Source organism: Acanthopagrus latus, chromosome 19, assembly GCF_904848185.1.
Source record: "Acanthopagrus latus isolate v.2019 chromosome 19, fAcaLat1.1, whole genome shotgun sequence".
Taxonomy (NCBI): Eukaryota; Metazoa; Chordata; class Actinopteri; order Spariformes; family Sparidae; genus Acanthopagrus; species Acanthopagrus latus.
Genome location: NC_051057.1, coordinates 418,811 through 438,766, shown reverse-complemented (window position 1 = coordinate 438,766; position 19,956 = coordinate 418,811). Strand labels below are relative to the sequence as shown.

Sequence of the window (19,956 nt, the reverse complement as noted above, 5' to 3'; positions counted from 1 at the left end):
ACATAACAACGCGGTGCAACAGCGCCCTGTGAGCTGTTATGTACATCCGCGATTTTTGGTGCCAGTCGACACGGCACCTTTTGAGAGGCGGGGCGGGGGTGCTACTCCGAGCCCTCAGCCCCGACTCTAACCCGCGGGTCGGTTCGAGTTGGGTCGGGCTCGCCAGGCGCCTTCAGTACGCTAACGCGGTCTGAAACCTGCACAGCTAGTCTGTGATGCATCTTCGATACGGTTATAAATGGGTGCTCTGGTTAACTTGGCAGGGCGAAAAGTTTTAGGTTTTATTCCCAAACCTGCCTCAACAACATGTTGCAGTTACACACATTAAATGTTGGAGCTACACGAAAGAAGCCTTTGACTAACTTCACAGTGCAACGAGTTGTTCAGACACTAACAAGACAAGTTAACTAGCTAAGCTAGCTGTAATGTCGAATGGCGCGATAGTAATGTTTGTCAACTGATATTTCATGCTCATGTCTGTCTTCTGTAACTAAGGAGGCTTATGAGAAATTATACATTTGTTTAAAATTACTTACCGTCGAGTCAGGTTTAATTCAATCTGCCGTGCCCGCCAAGCCTGCTGCCATCAACCTGTTCAGATCTGTCCCAGAACCGTTAGAATGACGTCACTTAGTCAGTTCCGCTCTGTTTGCTGTTAAGTTACGTCTCAAATAAAATTGAGTTGAGTTCTATAATAATTGCACTTATTGAAACGAATTGCTTTTCGTAGTGTATTCTCAAAAATGTTGTTGAAACATACAGTGATTATTACAAATATTCAAACCATGTAATCTGTCAGTCAAATAATTGTTTATTTCAAAGAAATAAACTTGATTTACATGTGTATATTTCACACAAAGGTTCCTCTTTGAGTTCTACTAATGGATTTTGATGTAGTCAAATCAAATACTCATCATAATGATATTCAGCAGTTTTATCAAGCATACATACCTATATATTACTGTCACATTTACTGGGTCCTTGAATTATTTTGTGTAAAGCAGAAGACATTCTGACAGATGGAGAAATAAAGGTAATAACATGTAATCTCCTGTGAGCTGTACTGCATTTTCTCTACTAAAGGCATTCAATAATTCTATAAAGAGTCCATGGTGGTAAAACACTATCAACCGCTAAATATGTATGATTGCAGGATTTGGAAAAAAACCTCCAGAGTGGGAACATTCTGTCCAACAGAATGTATCTGTGGGAACACAGAGGACTAGATCCTGCCCTCCAGAAACACTACAGTGAACATTTCACTTTATTCAATGACATGAAGGTATGTGGACTTTTTAAATAGCATGTGGGAAAGGAGTAATAGAAAAAATGTGGCCTTGCAAGTTCAAAATTTGTCATTTTAACACGGCTTTTAAGTCCTTTTTTGTAAATCATTTCTGCCAGCATGTTATCTAAATCTTTTTTTTCCATGTCTATTACTCCCCCAGACAGATGACATTATCCAGAGACTAGACAAAGTCCTGTCAGTACCCGGCACCGTTGCTGAGAAGCAGCTCTTCCTCACAGACGTAATTTTGCCTGAGGTGAGCTAAAGAGGATATGTAACAACTTACTTATTAGCACAAGAATACAATTCACAGCATGAAATTCTGAGTAATGGTATCTGTGTCTTAAGAGCTGCAAATGTCAAAAGAGTTAGATATAGAGACATATCTATACCTCTATGGTACCATTAAATTCTAATATAATTAATCTCTAGCTGTTGGAATCAAAATTATAGTGCTTAAATCTATAAGGAAGAAACATATGTATACAAAATTCATATGTATTCGTAAGTATGCTAAATTCAATATCTTTTAAGTTGACAGTTTTTCTCAAAATTTCTTTTGTAGGTTTTGATTCAGTGGCTGCAAAAAAGTCACAGCATGTCCCGATACCAAGCTGAATCTGTGCTTCTGAAGAGCACATCTTCGAAGGATGACAAAAGGTAAAGGACAGTGTACAGGTGTAGGTGTACATGCTAAATCTCTAAATCCATTCTGCCAGTCATGGATCACAGTACTTTTGTAGGTTAAGTTGACGTCACTGTAATGATGGCACCAGTGCATTTACAGATCATATTTTTTACAGGCCTGGAGAGATCACAGAAGGTGACTCAGAAGGCATGAATGAGGTAAGACCTTTTCTATCCCAAACACCCACAGCTAAAGACCCATTAAATGCTCCTGCAATTTTATTATTGAAGTGGCTTTAGTTGCACGAGTCAATAAAAGCAAAGCTGAGCATATATGATCTCATCCACTCCACAATTTTTTTCTGTTGCTGAAAGTAACATTGCTTCATACTGTGAAATGCTTTACACAACTATAACCTATTATTTTGCAGCACAGCCTACTTGACTTGCAGAAAGGTGACACCTTGTGGTGGAACCTTATTACTATAAAATTATTACCCTTTGGTTTTTGTTTCTATGAATTGCATGCATGTAAGGGAATAACAATGGAATTATATACAAACCAAGAAGACAAATGAGGTTTAAATTTTATTTCAATGAAACTTAAATAACAGTTAAGTGTAGGGTCTTAAAAACAAGACAAAACAGTTCACAGAAGTACTGAAATAGTTAACATTACCAAGCTTATGAATGCCACTTTGACATAAAATATACAATCTCGCTTTTATCTAAAGGCAATATAGCAAATTCAACACTGTGAACAATGGTAGCCTAGCCTACTTAATAAAGATTATCTATAAATATCTGGTTAGGGAGTTTGTTGACAATAAAGTAATAAGCATGTCTAATTATATCATCAATTTGTTAATTTGCTGTAAATTATAAGCTAGTTTGAATCATTACTTGGGAATATCAATATACAATGAATACTTAGAACTTGTTTTCTTGTTTACTGCAGAGCGACGTTATTTTGAGAGACTGCGTAGCTGCTGCTGACTGGTGTCGCAAGGCAAAGTTTGATGGAGGACTTGAAATGCCACAGGTCCTTTCCATGGACAAAGAGGAGCAAACTCAAATCCTCCAGGACCTTCGTAGTTGGGAAGATGAACATGATTCAGAGTCTCCAGCAGAAATGTTCACTTTCATTTTTCAAAAGAAAAAGGACTATGAACATTTCTGGGAACAAGTTGTCGAGGGGAAGAACTACAAAGTCTTTGCAAGATTTGAAGAAGAAGACTGATTTTTTTTCTTTAACTGTGCAATATCCCCACATGACTTTCTTCCCCCTCCCAAAATGTGCAATATCTCCATATAACTGTCCCCTTTCCCCGCCTTTTCACAATCCAGGAACAGCACTCAGGACCAGCCTATTTATCATTTAGCACTAATATTTAAAAATTGCATATATATAACCACCTTCTTGTACAGTGTTTTTTAAATATTTTTTATATTTTATATTTTATTATAGTGTTTTTATTCTTTTTTTCTAGACTGTTGACTCAGAGAGTGCCCCGCACAAGCTATTCCTATGTGTCTGGACTGCGGTTCATGCACAATCGGCAATTTAAAAAACCCTGCACCTTGAAGCTTGATGCTATGGTTATAACAGCCAAAACTCAAGAGTATTTTATTACATTTTTTTGCCTTGGTGTGAAATATTTTATTACAGATTTAATAAAGGTGTTACATAAAAATCTTAACAGCTGTATAGTCTCTTTATTCCTATTCAGTGATACAAAGCCTGTAGTACATTATTGGAAAATTCTGAGGTCAACAGCTGGAATGATCTTGAAGCAGTGTGTATAGACATACATACTCATTCATACTCATACTCGTAGGGCACCATAGGCAATCGTCAAATAAATACACATACAAAACAAACATCCTCTACCCTACACTAGAAATCCACAACCCCAATAACCATAAACAACACACTTGTTTAAGTGCTCCCTATATAAAGTGCAATCAATTTCACTGTTTATTCATGAGTAGGCTACTCTCCTGACCAGCACAAATGATCTGTGAGTCCTTCTGTGTGTGTGTATATATATATATATATATATATATATATATATATATATATATATATATATATATATATATATATATATATATATATATATACACAACTGTAGATGGTGTTGTGGCCCTAGACCTCCTGATATTCTACTTATCTGGGTCTGAAAAATAATAAATACATGCACAGCTTTAGTGTAGGTAAAACAGTGGCAGTTGCCATGGCAGCTGTGGGAACACCTGAAGATGTTCCGGCAAGTGCCAATACCGTCAGTTGCCCTCTGCAGCTGCCTCAACAGCGGTAGCGATAGTGTCAGCTGCCGATGTCGAGGCTGCCTCAGTAGTGGCTGCTGCGTCGACATCGGCAGCTGACACTATAACCTACGAGGCAGCTGCCTCAGTAGTGGCTGCTGCCCGGGCAGCTCGTCAGGACAGTGGCTGCTGCCTCGGCAGCTCGTCAGGACAGTGGCTGCTGGATCAATACCCACTGTCCGTGTCAACGCCACAGAAGAAGAAACTGTAAGTATTTTTAAAAACAGTGTTGTTTGTGTTACTTTGGCTGTTTACCACATGAGCTAACGCTAACGGGTGATGTAAATATGAGGCTGAGCTAACGTTACAACAGTGGGCTTACTGGTGTTAGGATTCACGGTAATGTTAATGTTGCCTAACCTTAATTTGTCATATCAGCACTCATGACAGTGAACTGAGAAATTGAATTGGCATATTGAGATTTGATTGCTTCTAACCGGCCGGTGATCCACTAAGATGTTGTCCGCGGACAACTTCTCAGTTGCTACAGCTACTGTTCCGTCATGAACACGCAGGGGAAACCGTGTCTTCCACATGCTCACAGCCGATCAGACGGTGTGAAATTGTCCCAGTTGTCCGCGGACGACGAGCTAGCTAGCGCTACTCGGCCGTGAACAGTGCTAGCTAGCCATCGTCATGTTCACGGCCGAACAGCGCTAGCTAGCTCATCGTCCGCGGACAACTTCTCAGTTGCTACAGCCACTGTTCCGACTTGAACACGCATGGGAAACCGTTTCCTCCACATGCTCACAGCCGATCAGACGGTGTGAAATTGTCTCAGTTGTTCGCGGACGGAGAGCTAATGTTCCGCCGTGAACACGCAGAGAGGAGAGTATGAAATGCTCTGTTATTCACGGCCAGTGAGCTACGTTACGTCAATTAGCATGTTGTGCTAAAGGACAGTGTGTTAGATGCCCAGCAGCACCTTGGCAGTCGAACGACTTATTTTGTGTTGATATACACGTATATACTACGTGTGTAGTGTTAGCTGCTGGTACGAGAGACCCGATCCCAAAACTTTATCTGCAGTCAAGCAATCATTACTTTGCTTTGGAGCCTGAGACAGGGGTTACCTGTCTGCTGTGCTACGATTAACGTTAGTTATATGAAGGCATGGACACTATGTATTGCTCACTTACTAGATCTAATGTGAAATGAGGAATTTGCATGGGTTTGCTCGGATTATGATTTGCCAGAATTTGCCTTATCAAATGGATTGTTTTAATCATCATTTCTGTCTACATAGCTTTGTTTTATGTAACATGAGAAACAGACACATAACATATTCCTTCCTTTTGTGTTTAGCCAAGCACATTTGTACAGCAGTCTGTAGTGCATCATGTTGCCTGCCAGACAGACCAACCAGTGAAATGTACGGTTGGCACACAGCTTTCCATGAGAACTCTCCGGCCTCACTTCAGAAGCACAGGTTTGTTGAACGAAAGCATATGATGTAATGTTAGTCACTATGTTACTCTAATATGTAATTTTGTTTTACTCTGTTATGAATATGGACTGGTGGACAGCTGATTTTAGTTTAGTGCGTATACTATGATTTTTAAAGTACTGTTTTTCCACCCAAGACTCTACCTGACTGCCCTGCATTACAATGAAAATACTGACTGACCACAGGCAACATCTACAGGTGGAGAGCTTCTGTACAGTCAACTTCCCCAAATCTAAGCATGGAGAATGAACTGCAAAGCCTGTGAAAGCAGAGCCAACATTCCGTAAGTTTTATCTTTTATTTGAACCCCACGAATAAAAAATAAAGATGGACACACAGGCAATAACACAAACGTTTGAAAATAAACACAAATAAAATCTGAATGATTTTTTTGATGGTTTTCAAAATAATAAATAAGGAGAACGTATAAATCAGGAGAAATACGAAGAGACACTTGACAACACTGCAGCACAAGGCTTTTTGGTTCTAGTGCATTTTCTTGTAAACATTTATTTTTGTTTATTGCACTGCAGACTACGTTGATGCACTGTTGGACCTGATCTTCAAGAAGGTTTTCCAGGACCCTGGCCCATATGTGAACGAGGTGCTGAAACTTACAATCCCTGGAGACCTCTCGGCTCAGTATGAAAGACCCAACAAGCTGGATGTTATAGCCAGTTACCTGCCAAGGTTCAATCAAGGACAGGACTGAACCTAACGTACTGTCCTTCAGCGTCGGGGAGCTCTGCACGAATCCTCAGCACCACACAGGCAGGCAGCACAGCTCTCACTCTTCGCCTCAGAAAGCACCAGCACCAGCTTACAAAGCTTCTGTAGGCTAGGTATCTATATTGGCTGGACACAAATCAGTAGAAAGTCAGCACTGAATGTTCACATCCATGGCAACTGGCAAGTTTAACCGTTCCACTTTAGATATTTATTTTGTATGTCTACAATTGTTTCTTGCAATAAAACATCTCTCCCAACTGTTCTGTGTGTTTTCATTGTTTGATATGTAGTTTTCATGTTACCAAGTAAAAGATAGTAAAGATAAACTATAAGCAATGTAAGACAGAGGAAGCAGTTATGTACTTCATAACACTTTTGCAATAAATTAATAATATTTATGGGACTAAAAAGCTTACTACACTATTCTCAGACGTAAAGGTCCGCAGTCTGCCCGATAAATGTTCAGTGCATTCTTCAGTGAAAACACATTCAGGCAGACAGCCTCTAGGCCAGGATGGTCCAGCATGCATGATGGTTGCTCAGGAAGCTGCTGTAACTTGGTCTTCGTGTAACCTAGAAGTTATGAAAGGTAAGTGAGTGACAATGGATTAAAGAAAAGAGACTGCAAAATAACAACCTTGTTTGCCCAGTGTTCACACTTACCTGTGGTATATCCATACAGCAGATATTCTCGGGCTCTGTTGGCACTTGTTCACAACTGCCACAGGAACACCTGTTTTTAAGCAGAATGTATATCATTCAGTGGAAGCTACATAGCCAATCAATCACATTGCATTGTTTCTTTTGTAATATTTAAAGTTTATAAAATGTTGGAACCAGTTCAAAAACAATAGTGCTGGTAGAGAGGTGACGGGAGGCAACTGTGGCTTATTGAAAACTACAGTTGTTGGACATTGCTAGCTGATTACAGGTCGTCCCTGCAAATAACAGCAGGTTCTCAATTGACTTACCTGGCTACATAAAGGTAAATAATAATACGGGGTTACGCTTTTCTCTTGTAACGGCAATTGCTAAATTGCATCCGCGTTACTGCAACTGCAGAGTCGGGGTTTGGCTAAGCTTTGTTATGTAAACACTCCAGGCAGGAGAAGGGGGTTGTGATCTGTAACAGCGCGGGGCAGACGGCTACTAAGCCCGTAAAACTTTCGTTTGTCTGTGCAGTAACAAGTAACAAGTAATGTCGAGGTAAAAAAAAAAAAAAGAAAGAAAGAAAAAGAAAAAATAAAAGTAAACTACTAACCACTGAGAAACATCCATGTTCATTCTTGGCTGCTGAACTTCTTCTGGAGCCTCTTGTTGTTCTGGGTCGGACTCCGGCTCGAACATGTACGGTTGCACCGCAGTTTGTTGTCCGGCGGCCATTTCTTCCGGTAACTCAGCCGTTGCCATGGTCACACAATGCCGCCCTCACGTCTTCCGCAGGCAGGGAGAGGTGGGCGGCGCAAATACATCTTTGGGCGGTGCACGTAGTAGCTCATTAGCATTTAAAGGGAGAGGCACTGAAACCGGCCGCCTGAGGAGGGCTGTGAAACTGGTGTTTCAAGAACCTTGCTGTGCTCAATCCTTTAGCTTTTTCGACCAAAGCATGTTACTAACATTCCATTTAGACATCAGGGAACCGTGTCAGGAAGCAGAAATGAGCATAATATGTCACCTTTAAAAAAAAAAACTACCTGTTTCCACAGACTCATTTCTGTTCAGACTGATAGTACTCAACGTCAGAGTTGCAACCAGATAATTCCAGGAGGATCTGATGTGGATTTTCCAAATTTTGAAAATCACAATAAAATACATTTCCATTTGTGGTGAAAACGTGATAACGTGTCGAAAAGTTCAAGGGGGATGAATACTTTTAGAAGGAACTGTATATTGACAATATCATTTAAATTCAAATGAACAAATCCACATATATAATAGGCAAACTAAAGAACAACAAAGCAAACTCTTTAAAGGGAGAGTGATTAGCACTGGTAAAAGACTGTAAAACTATAAGCACACAAGGCAGAAGATAAAAATCTGGCCAACATGGGCCAGGTGAGGGAGCACATGTGGCAGACAGACAAGGAAGAAACACTTTGCGACTGAAACAACAGGACATGGTAGTCTTCCGGGGTGCCTGGGTTGGTGAAATTGGCCCTGCTGAAAGAGGTGTTCATGTCAATCTGAATTTGGAGGGAAAATAATGCTTAAATAATTTGAGAACAACTCTTAGGATGAATACCATCAGTCTGAAGTGAAATTAGTCTGTGGACACCGGCAGACTCCCTCCAATATCAATCTGCATTTGAGGGAAATATTATAAATATTTTGCGTTTCACAGGGCTTAAATTTTGAAAATCCACGTCAGATCCTCCTGGAATTATCTGAGTGCAACTCTGACGTTGAGTACTATCACTCTGAAGTGAAATGAGTCTGTGGAAACAGGTACTGTTCTTTTAAAGTAAATCTGAAATCAAAGGAAAATATCAGCAAAAAAGTCACATTTTAGAGGGCTTTAATTTTGAAAATCCACATCAGAACTTCCTGGAACTACATGAGTGACACTCTGAGTTGGAGTACTATAAGTTTGAGGTGAAATTTGTCTATGGAAACAGGTGCTTTTAAAGTAAATCTGAAATCAAAAGGAAATATTATCAACAACCTCCTTTTTCAGAGTGCTTTAATTTGGCAAATCCACATCAGAGCCTCCTGGAATTAACTGAGTGCAACTCTGACATTGAGTGCTATCAGTCTGACGTGAAATGAGTCTGTGGAAACAGGTAGTTTTCTTTTAAAGTTAATCTGAAATAAAGGGAAATATTAGCAAAAATTACACATTTGACAGGGCTTTAATTTTGAAAATCCACATCAGAACTTCCTGAAATTATCTGAGTGCAACTCTGAGGTTGGGTTCTATCAGTCTGAAGTGAAATGTGTCTGTGGAAACAGGTAGTTTTCTTTTAAAGTAAATCTGAAATCAAAGGAAAATATCATCAAAAATCACATTTTAGAGGGCTTTAATTTTGAAAATCCACATCAGATCTTCCTGGAATTATCTGGGTGCAACTCTGACATTGAGTACTATCAGTCTGAAGTGAAATGAGTCTGTGGAAACAGGTCATTTTCTTCTAAAGTAAAACTGAAATCAAAGGAAAATTGTCACACCGCGGTGAGGGATGTCCTGTCTTGGGTTTTTGTCTTGTTAATTTCATGGGGTTTTTTTGAAAAGTAACTCTCCTCTCGTTTCAGGTCACTTGCCCTTCCTCTTGTGTCCCCGGTCTGACGTCATCCCTGATCCTTGATTGTTTTCACCTATGTTCCCCTACCCAATGGGTATAAAGTCTTTGTCTTCCCCTGTCTGCGTCGCTGAAGTATTTCGTCGTTTGTCGTATACGGAAGCCTTGTCTACAGTCTTGCCTTGAAATCCCAGTTGAGTATTGTCAAGTTTTATTTTCTGATATTGTTCTCTTTGGTTGATTGATTTGTGTTTCTAAAGTTTCTGGTTAGAGTTTTTTCAGTTTAGGAATTTTGATAGCCTTTTATTTCCTCCGTGTGGAGCGCCTTTTGTTGTACCTTTTTGTATTATTCAGTATAGATAATTTTCATAGCCTGTGAGCTGACCTCTTCAGAGAGATTTTTGTTTTCTATTTAAGTTTTATAGTCAAGTAATTAAGATCAGTGTAGATTCCTTCTTCGGGAGCGTTTTCCATCTTAAATGTTCTATGTCTTGTTTGTCTTGTCTGTTTCCAAAGAATTTCATAGCGATTGATTTATCAATTCATACTGAAGAGTTGCAATTCAGCAAAATAAAACCTGTCATTACATCTGCTATTCTGCATCTGAGTCCTCTCTCCTTGTCTGAGTCTGACAAAAAAAAAAGTCACCTTTTAGGGGGCTGTAATTTTGAAAATCCACATCAGATCCTCCTGGAATTATCTGAGTGCAACTCTGACATTGACTACTATCAGTCTGAAGTGAAATGAGTCTGTGGAATCAGGCAATTTTAGTCTAGGTCAGTCTAGGCTTCGGAGCATTTCCTGGTTGCATCTTCAGATGTTCCCCGCCCCTACCCATGCGTCACTATTTATGCAGCCCAGGTCCGCGAAAGTAACAAGAAGAGTAAAGTTTGACTGTTAGATATGTTTGAGCTACACAAATTCCTGATTTACTTTTTAATCCACCTGCTTGTGGAGGAAGAGGAGAAGCAGCTCTGGTTTATCTCGGGTTGAGAGAGGACCATGGAGAGGTAAACTTGTTATTGTACCCACAGTGATGTTATAATTATAAACTAGCTTACAGTTTGGGATAATTAACATCACAATACATTACGTTAATGCTGACATATGAACTGTTAATCGCCATATATGGATTTATTTTAATCTTAAAGGCATTATTCCTATTTAAAGTGTTGGTAGATAGTTTTGTTTGTTGTAATAATTTTATCATTATTCTGATTTATATTATGAAATTACCTCTTTCTTAAAACATTCTTATTGACATGGCAGCCGTCAATCAAGTTAGTACTGCAAACCCAGTTGATGGACGATGTGGTGGACAGTGGGGACTAGACCCACAAACACCCTGAGTACTGATTCAGATGATTTTTCACTGACACCAGGGTCTTTACTGTGGAATCCCATCCAGCCCAGCAGCACTGCCAGGGACTCCTGCTCAGCCTGTTACTGTCATTTGTAACTGTTTTAATATTGTTTTTAATAATTGTTTTTGTTAATAGTGAATAATAATCTGTAAATAGTTATTGTGTGCTTCGTCACTCACGGCTCAGTGAAAGACAGAAGGCAAGACTGCTTTTCGTGGGGTAAATAACTTATATAGCTTTATGTGTCAGACTTGGCAAAAAAGAGAGGACTCAGAGACTGGCAATGGTAATGAGGTTTTATTTTCTGATTTGTATCTCTTCAGACAGAATGACAAATCAACTGGCTATGAAAATCTACATGTCCAGGAGACACAGCAAGAAAAACAGAAACACAAGAGGAACAAAAAACGCTCCCGTAGGAGGAAAAATGGAAACTACACTAATCTCAAGTTTAACTTATATGAAAATGTAATAAACAAAAATCACTGAAAGAGGAAAAGCACACAGGCTATAAAAATTAACTACCATACTCTCTTATGCTATGAAAACTTATAAATAAAAATGCTCCAAATGGACGATAAAGCAAACGCTATTTAATTATCTAACTGAAACCAAAAGACTGACTATTATATATTATATACTAATATATATCACTCTTCTTCAGAGGAATACTTAACAGAAAACAAAACTTGGCAACACTTAACTTGGCAAAGAGCAAGACTGTGAACAAGGCTGGATGTATTCGACAGGGCGAACAAAATACTCTGGCAACGAGGACAGGGGAAGACAAAAACTATATACACAAGAGGGAAGGGAGCACAGGTGGAAACAATCAGGGATTAGGGAGGACGTAAGACCGGTGACATGAGAGGAAACCTGAAACGAGAGGTGAGTTACCTTTCAAAATAAAACATGAAATTCATAAGATGAAAAACCCAAGACAGGACATCCCTAACTAACATTATGTAGATTCTGTCCAGCTGTCTGATCATCGGCTGAACCACTTCTCCCTCTCCTCCAGCAGCCGGCGCCTTAACCACGCCCCACTGCCATATCTATTTATGCTGTAATTTTGTAAATACACTGCTCAAAAAACTTAAAGGAACACTTTGAAAACACATCAGATCTCAATGTGAAAAAAAATATGTTGGATATCTATACAGATATGGACAGGGCAATGTCATAGGAACGAAAGGATGCCACATCTTTTAATGGAAATAAAAGCTTTCAGCCTACAGAGGCCTTAATTGTATAGACACCCCAAAAATCAAAGTGAAATAATGATGTGGCAGGCTAGTTCATTTTGCCAAAATTTAATTCCTGCAACTCAAAATGCTTCTCAATATCTTGTGTGGCCCCCATGTGCTTGTATGCACGCTTGACAATGTCTCGACATGCTCCTAATGAGACGACAGATGACGTCTTGTGGGATGTCCTCCCGGGTCTGTGTAAGGGCATCCCCGAGCTCCTGTAAAGTCTGAGGAGCAACATGGTGGCGCCTGATTGACCGAAACATAATGTCAAAGAGGGGTTCTATTGGGTTTAAGTCAAGTGATTGTGAGCACCATTCAATTGCATCAATTCCTTCATCCTCCAGGTACTGCCTACGTACTCTTGCCACATGAAGCCGGGCATTGTCGTGTAGGACGAACCCAGGACCTACTGCACCAGCGTAGGTTCTGACAGTGGGTTCAAGGATTTTATCTCGATACCTAATGGCAGTCAGACTGCCATTTCCTTGCCAGTAGAGGTCTGTATGTCCCTCCACACATGCCTCCTCAGACCATCACTGACCCACTACCAAACTTGTCATGCTGAACGATGTTGCAGGCAGCATAGCATTCTCCTTTCTTCTCCAGACTCTTTCACAGGTGCACAGGGTGAACCTGCTGTCTTCTGTGAAAAGTACAGGGCACCAGTGGCGGACTTGCGGACTGCTGGCAGGGAACACCTGTGCCTGAGTCCTGTTCAATCAGCATCTTGATTTGCCACACCTGTCAGGTGGATGGCTTATCTTATTGGATTTTATCAAATGTGTGCTCAACATCTGAAATAATTAATTATTTTGTGTACATACAAAATTAAAACTTTATAAAACTGTTTAGTTAAACTTGTGAGAGAAATGGGAGCAACAAAGTGTTGCATTTAGATTTTTGTATATTTAGTGCAGTATTTACAGTTTGTTTCAGGTGCCCTCAAATGAGCCCAAAATCTTGCAGGTTTGAAGCTTGTATTCAATAAACTTGGTGTTCGGTGACAACCTCACTGACTCTGTGCCCTGTATTAGATTTTCACAGCCAAATTCACTCCAAAACCAGCAAGGCTATCTACGGGGGAGAGGGGTGGGAGAAATAGGGACCCAATTAGACCCACCACAATTGCCAGGGAGTACAGGAATGAGGGAGAAATCAGGCCCCCCACCACAATTAGACCCACCACCCAAACATTAGATAGAACTAGGGATCGACCGATTACCCTTTTTTTTTTTTTTTTTTTTTTAAATCCGACGGCCGATAAGAGATCAATTTAAAACTGGGTTATTTTGGCTGTGATGCAGCTGAGCCTCACTGTCTGCTGCGCCTACTCTGTCTCCAGCATTGTCCCACCCACAGCACCATCTGATTTGTTACAGGCAGAGCCGGTAACAGCCAATCAGCAGTGAAAGCTGTGCATGCACAGTGCTCACACACACAGCCGAGAGGAGAAAAATTTTAGCCACCACATAAAACTGGACTCATAGCCTGACGTTGTCCCTGGGGGTTTGGTTCCGAAGGTAAGCTAAGGCAGCAGACTCTCCCGAAATTGTAATAAACATCCCAGTCCTCTACAACTCACAACTACTAGTAACATTACTGTGAGCCCATGAACGTTATGTAAATATAAGTGGCAGCTCTGCTCGCTCGCAGTCCCTCCAGACGAGCCTGTTAATCACTCGCTAATATCAATATGGAAACAGTCCGTGTGTGTGAGTGAGAGAGTAAAAACCTTATAAAGTCAATTCAGTCCAGTTTTATTGCAACTGGTAAGCTTTTAGCGTAACGTTAACCCACCGGTACACTTTCTCCTTCTCTGGCTGTAGACGCTCAGCAGAAGGTAGAAACCGTACAACTCATGACTACTAACGTTGCTGTGAGGCTCAATACGTCAGCGGCAGCTGTCTGTTCCTATGAAAAACACCGATTTTTAAAGTGAAGGCCATTCAGTGTTTTTAACAGTTTAATCACTTGAAACAAGGTTGCAGATCATATTGATTGGGAAAGTGTGATAAAAGTAAGAAGTGTGTGTGTGTGTGTGTGTGTGTGTGTGTGTGTGTGTGTGTGTGTGTGAGAAGCTGCAGAAACTGACAGCAAAGCACCATCTGAGAGAAAACTGTAGGGCAATAATGGCTGTTTAACTACCAAGTTATTTTACTTGATCTTTTTCTGTGTTGACTGAGAGATTCCATGCAGCAGACAATGACATATTGTCATGTTATGTGTCCTGAAGCTGTCTTTGACAGTTTCTTGTAGAGAGGAGCAGAATATTGCTGTTCAAGACTTTAGACATCATGCAACTGCATCATAAAGCCTACATGAAGCATGGTGTTCAGGGATGAATAGTCTATATCATTATTGTACTATCTTTTCAGCTATAGTTACATTCATAATTAGAAATGTAGCAGCCTAGTTTTGAATGACAGTGTCACTGCTATCACATGTTGGTAAAATAAAACATTTACACAATAAAATCAACTACAAGCTTCCCAAATGCTGTAGTAAATTAAGCATGATGAGTTGAGCATATGTCAACATGTGGCCCTACTTTTAAGTCTCTCTCTTTTTTCAAACCCTTATTGCAGATGGATAGACTTAAAGGTGACATATTATGCTCATTTCTGCTTCCTGACACGGTTCCCTGATGTCTAAATGGAATGTTAGTAACATGCTTTGGTCGAAAAAGCTTAAGGATTGAGCACAGCAAGGTTCTTGAAACACCAGTTTCACAGCCCTCCTCCAGGCGGCCGGTTTCAGTGCCTCTCCCTTTAAATGCTAATGAGCTACTACGTGCACCGCCCAAAGATGTATTTGCACCGCCCACCTCTCCCTGCCGGCGGAAGACGTGAGGGCGGCATTGTGTGACCATGGCAACGGCTGAGTTACTGGAAGAAATGGCCGCTGGACAACAAACTGCGGTGCAACCGTACAAGTCAATTGAGAATCTGCTCTTATTTGCAGGGACGACCTGTAATTAGCTAGCAATGTCCAACAACTGTAGTTTTCAATAAGCCACAGTTGCCTCCCGTCACCTCTCTACCAGCACTATTGTTTTTGAACCGTTCCAACAGTTAATAAACTTTAAATATTACAAAAGAAACACTGCAATGTGATTGATTGGCTATGTAGCTTCCAATGAATGATATAAATTCTGCTTAAAAACAGGTGTTCCTGTGGCAGTTGTGAACAAGTGCCTACAGAGCCCGAGAATATCTGCTGTATGGAAATACCCCAGGTAAATGTGAACACTGGGCAAACAAGGTTGTTATTTTGCAGTCTCTTTTCTTTAATCCATTGTCACTCACTTACCTTTCATAACTTCTAGGTTACACGAAGACTAAGTTACAGCAGCTTCCTGTGCAACCATCATGCATGCTGGACCATCCTGGCCTAGAGGCTGTCTGCCTGAATGTGTTTTCACTGAAGAATTTATCGGGCAGACTACGGACCTTTACGTCTGAGAATAGTGTAGTAATTTTTTTAGTCCCATAAATATTATTAATTTATTGCAAAAGTGTTATGAAGTACATAGCTGCTTCCTCTGTCTTACATAACTTATAGTTTATCTTTACTATCTTTTACTTGGGAACATGAAAACTACATATCAAACAATGAAAACACACAGAACAGTTGGGAGAGATGTTTTATTGCAAGAAACAATTGTAGACATACAAAATAAATATCTAAAGTGGAACGGTTAAACTTTGCAGTTGCCATGGATGTGAACATTCAGTGCTGACTTTCTACTGATTTGTGTCCAGGCAATATAGATACCTAGCCTACAGAAGCTTTGTAAGCTGGTGCTGGTGCTGGTGCTTTCTGGGGCGAAGAGTGAGAGCTGTGCTGCCTGCCTGTGTGGTGCTGAGGATTCGTGCACAGTTCCCCGACGCTGAAGGACAGTACGTTAGGTTCAGTCCTGTCCTTGATTGAACCTTGGCAGGTAACTGGCTATAACGTCCAGCTTGTTGGGTCTTTCATACTGAGCCGAGAGGTCTTCAGGGATTGTAAGTTTCAGCACCTTGTTCACATATGGGCCAGGGTCCTGGAAAACCTTCTTGAAGATCAGGTCCAATAGTGCATCAATGTAGTCTGCAGTGCAATAAACAAAAATTAATGTTTACAAGAAAATGCACTAGAAACAAAAAGCCTTGTGCTGCAGTGTTGTCAAGTGTCTCTTCGTATTTCTCCTAATTTATACGTTCTCCTTATTTATTATTTTGAAAACCATAAAAAAAAACATTCAGATTTTGTGTTTATTTTCTGTAGTGGCACTCCGTTTCTTCTAGTTCCTTTTGTACCACTTTGCTGCTAGTCTAACAACCAGTATTTGAATAACGCGAGTGAAACCAATTCTTCTTTTTAAAGGTTTACTGAAAAAACACAAAAATAGACGGTACATATGCTCGGTACGCTCGGTCAAAAAACTGTGTTGCTTCCAACATCTCTAGCTGCATCTGACCTTAACGTGCATGCAATGACAAAAATGACGTATTGACGTACATTACTGTTGGAAGCCAAAATACTTTTCACAGTAAAAGTTCTTTACATTTTTAACATTAAATTAGGCATTTTAGAAAATAAAATCATCATGAATTCTTATGAAATTATCTTCACTGTATTTTCACATTTTTAACTAAATTATTATCACACATGAATTAACCCTTAATTGGCTCTTACATTTTCAAACGTTTGTGTTATTGCCTGTGTGTCCATCTTTATTTTGTATTCGTGGGGTTCAAATAAAAGATTGTAAAACTTGCGGAATGTTGGCTCTGCTTTCACAGGCTTTGCAGTTTATTCTCCATGCTTAGATTTGGGGAGGTTGACTGTACAGCAGCTCTCCACCTGTAGATGTTGCCTGTGGTCAGTCAGTATTTTCATTGTAATGCAGGGCAGTCAGGTAGAGTCTTGGGTGGAAAAACAGTACTTTAAAAATCATAGTATACGCACTAAACTAAAATCAGCTGTCCACCAGTCCATATTCATAACAGAGTAAAACAAAATTACATATTAGAGTAACATAGTGACTAACATTACATCATATGCTTTCGTTCAACAAACCTGTGCTTCTGAAGTGAGGCCGGAGAGTTCTCATGGAAAGCTGTGTGCCAACCGTGCATTTCACTGGTTGGTCTGTCTGGCAGGCAACATGATGCACTACAGACTGCTGTACAGATGTGCTTGGCTAAACACAAAAGGGAAGGAATATGTTATGTGTCTGTTTCTCATGTTACATAAAACAAAGCTATGTAGACAGAAATGATGATTAAAACAATCCATTTGATAAGGCAAATTCTGGCAAATCATAATCCGAGCAAACCCATGCAAATTCCTCATTTCACATTAGATTTAGTAAGTGAGCAATACATATTGTGTCCATGCCTTCATATAACTAACGTTAATCGTAGCACAGCAGACAGGTAACCCCTGTCTCAGGCTCCAAAGCAAAGTAATGATTGTTTGACTGCAGATAAAGTTTTGGTACTGTCAGATCGGGTCTCTCGTACCAGCAGCTAACACTACACACGTAGTACATACGTGTATATCAACACAAAATGAGTCGTTCGACTGCCAAGGTGCTCCTGGGCATCTAACACACTGTCCTTTAGCACAACATGCTAATTGACGTAACGTAGCTCACTGGCCGTGAATAACAGAGCATTTCATACCGTCCTCTCTTCGTGTTCACGGCGGAACATTAGCTCTCCGTCCGCGAACAACTGAGACAATTTCACACCGTCTGATCGGCTGTGAGCATGTGGAGGAGACGGTTTCCCATGCGTGTTCATGTCGGAACAGTAGCTGTAGTAACTGAGAAGTTGTCCGCGGACGATGAGCTAGCTAGCGCTGTTCGGCCGTGAACATGGCGATGGCTAGCTAGCGCTGTTCACGGCCGAGTAGCGCTAGCTAGCTCGTCGTCCGCGGACAACTGGGACTGGGTCATGAGTCATGAGTGCTGATATGACAAATTAAGGTTAGGCAACATGTACATTACCGTGAATCCTAAGACCAGTAAGCCCACTGTTGTAACGTTAGCTCAGCCTCATATTTACATCACCCGTTAGCGTTAGCTCATGTGCTAAACAGCCAAAGTAACACAAACAACACTGTTTTTAAAAATACTTACAGTTTCTTCTTCTGTGGCGTTGACACGGACAGTGGGTATTGATCCATCTTTGAGGAACAATCTCGTTGCCAGTCCAGCCTGATACTGACCCTGGTTGCTGAAACAGTCCGTTGTGAAGTGATTGGCACAGACAACAACGCTTTTGCTCAGTGAAGCTGGGACGTTTCCCTGAAAAAAAAAATTGCCACTTCGCTCTGATATCCTCTTTGGTCGGAAGGCAATGTAGGGAAACATGAGTGTCCGTACATCCGACGACAGAGCAGGAGTGCTTGGCTTTCGGGTTGCACATGGTTGCGGTCAGGTTGTTGCATACAAGTGAAGCGAGAAAATGGCGGATCCTTCTTCGGGTAGCCGGAGTAATATGGGAGGAGATATCCAGCGTGAGGGCTGGTGCATTCAAATCACCCGCACTCTTACGTAAGTGTGCAGGTGAAATCCAAATGGCTCTCTTAGAGACACATTTCCTGACTCCGCCTGTTTACAAAACATTGACGTAGAGGTCCTAAATCACTCTTAAGGGGTCGGGAGGCACTCCGGATATGCAATTATACATAGTAAAGCAAGGAAAAAGTGGGTTTTGCATAATATGTCCCCTTTAAAGTAAATCTTAAATCAAAGGAAAATATCATCAAAAGTCACTTTTTAGAGGGCTTTAATTTTGAAAATCCACATCAGAACTTGCTGGAATTATCTGAGTGCAACTCTGACAATGAGTTCTATCAGTCTGAAGTGAAATGAGTCTGTGGAAACAGGTAGTTTTCTTTTAAAGTAAATCTGAAATCAAAGGGAAATATTAGCAAAAATGTCACATTTTAGTGGGCTTTAATTTTGAAAATCCACATCAGAACGTCCTGGATCTGAGGTTGAGTTCTATCAGATTGAAGTGAAATGAGTCTGTGGGAAACCGGTAGTTTCCTCTTAATGTGGAAATATTGAAAATATTTGACTATTAAGTGGGCTTTTATTTTGAAATTCCTCATCAGAAACTCCAGCTATTGAGTTCGTTTTTTATGTTGGACTAATTGTACAAACAGATGAAATGTCCTGGCCCCCATCTCCTAAGGCTTCAGTGTGGTCAGAATAAGGATGATTATATGAATTAAATAATAAATAAATAATCAATGAATTAATTCCTTAAATGCTCAATTAAGTAATCTTTTTTTTTTCGAATATGCAAATAGAACATGGCTTCCTGATTGCAGTTTAACAAATTATTTGCACAACATCATATGGAAATGAAGATTTTGAGGAAGCAAAATAATAGTAAAAAGTAAAAAATAAATGACATGCGAAAAGGAGTGAGAAGAAGCATAGCTTGTTAGCTCTCACCCCTTTGTCTAAATAAAATTAATACATATATGTGTGTATATATATATATATATATATATATATATATATATATATATATATATATATATATATATATATATATATATATATATAATATACAGCGCCGTAGCTCCGCACACGCACAAGTGCCTGGGGGGGCACCAAAAAATCAGGCTTGTGAAAAATCACCATGATTGTCTAGGTACTAGTAAGTATAAATAAATATTA

General features: G+C 40.1%; 1 protein-coding gene and 4 long non-coding RNA genes across 6 annotated transcripts in view; 3 read left to right on the top strand and 2 right to left on the bottom strand.

Annotated features, from left to right (window-relative positions):
* Nucleotides 1-3,615, top strand: part of LOC119008775 — a 30,697-nt gene extending 27,082 nt beyond the window's left edge. Inside the window, exons 12-16 of the mRNA XM_037079437.1 lie at nt 1,154-1,282; nt 1,449-1,544; nt 1,854-1,948; nt 2,092-2,134; nt 2,874-3,615. Of these exons, the coding sequence (XP_036935332.1) occupies nt 1,154-1,155 (2 nt within the window). The 3' untranslated portion in view covers nt 1,156-1,282; nt 1,449-1,544; nt 1,854-1,948; nt 2,092-2,134; nt 2,874-3,615. The remainder of the gene's footprint in view (nt 1-1,153; nt 1,283-1,448; nt 1,545-1,853; nt 1,949-2,091; nt 2,135-2,873) is intronic.
* Nucleotides 3,616-5,611: 1,996 nt separating this feature from the next.
* On the top strand, nt 5,612-6,547 carry LOC119008792. Of its 2 annotated transcripts, XR_005071541.1 has the most exons (3): nt 5,612-5,672; nt 5,827-5,973; nt 6,224-6,547. It is a non-coding gene; the product is annotated as an uncharacterized LOC119008792 (long non-coding RNA). The 2 variants fall into 2 exon arrangements; XR_005071540.1 differs by having other exon boundaries at nt 5,626-5,973.
* LOC119008808 lies at nt 6,183-6,988 on the bottom strand. Its single transcript, XR_005071560.1, has 2 exons — nt 6,836-6,988; nt 6,183-6,545 (listed from the first exon to the last, which is right to left on the bottom strand). It is a non-coding gene; the product is annotated as an uncharacterized LOC119008808 (long non-coding RNA).
* A 6,377-nt stretch (nt 6,989-13,365) lies between these two features.
* On the top strand, nt 13,366-15,810 carry LOC119008811. The gene is made up of 3 exons (XR_005071564.1): nt 13,366-13,792; nt 15,438-15,507; nt 15,598-15,810. It is a non-coding gene; the product is annotated as an uncharacterized LOC119008811 (long non-coding RNA).
* An 88-nt stretch (nt 15,811-15,898) lies between these two features.
* Nucleotides 15,899-17,395, bottom strand: LOC119008795. The gene is made up of 2 exons (XR_005071544.1): nt 17,334-17,395; nt 15,899-17,179 (listed from the first exon to the last, which is right to left on the bottom strand). It is a non-coding gene; the product is annotated as an uncharacterized LOC119008795 (long non-coding RNA).
* Between the last annotated feature and the right edge of the window lie 2,561 nt (nt 17,396-19,956).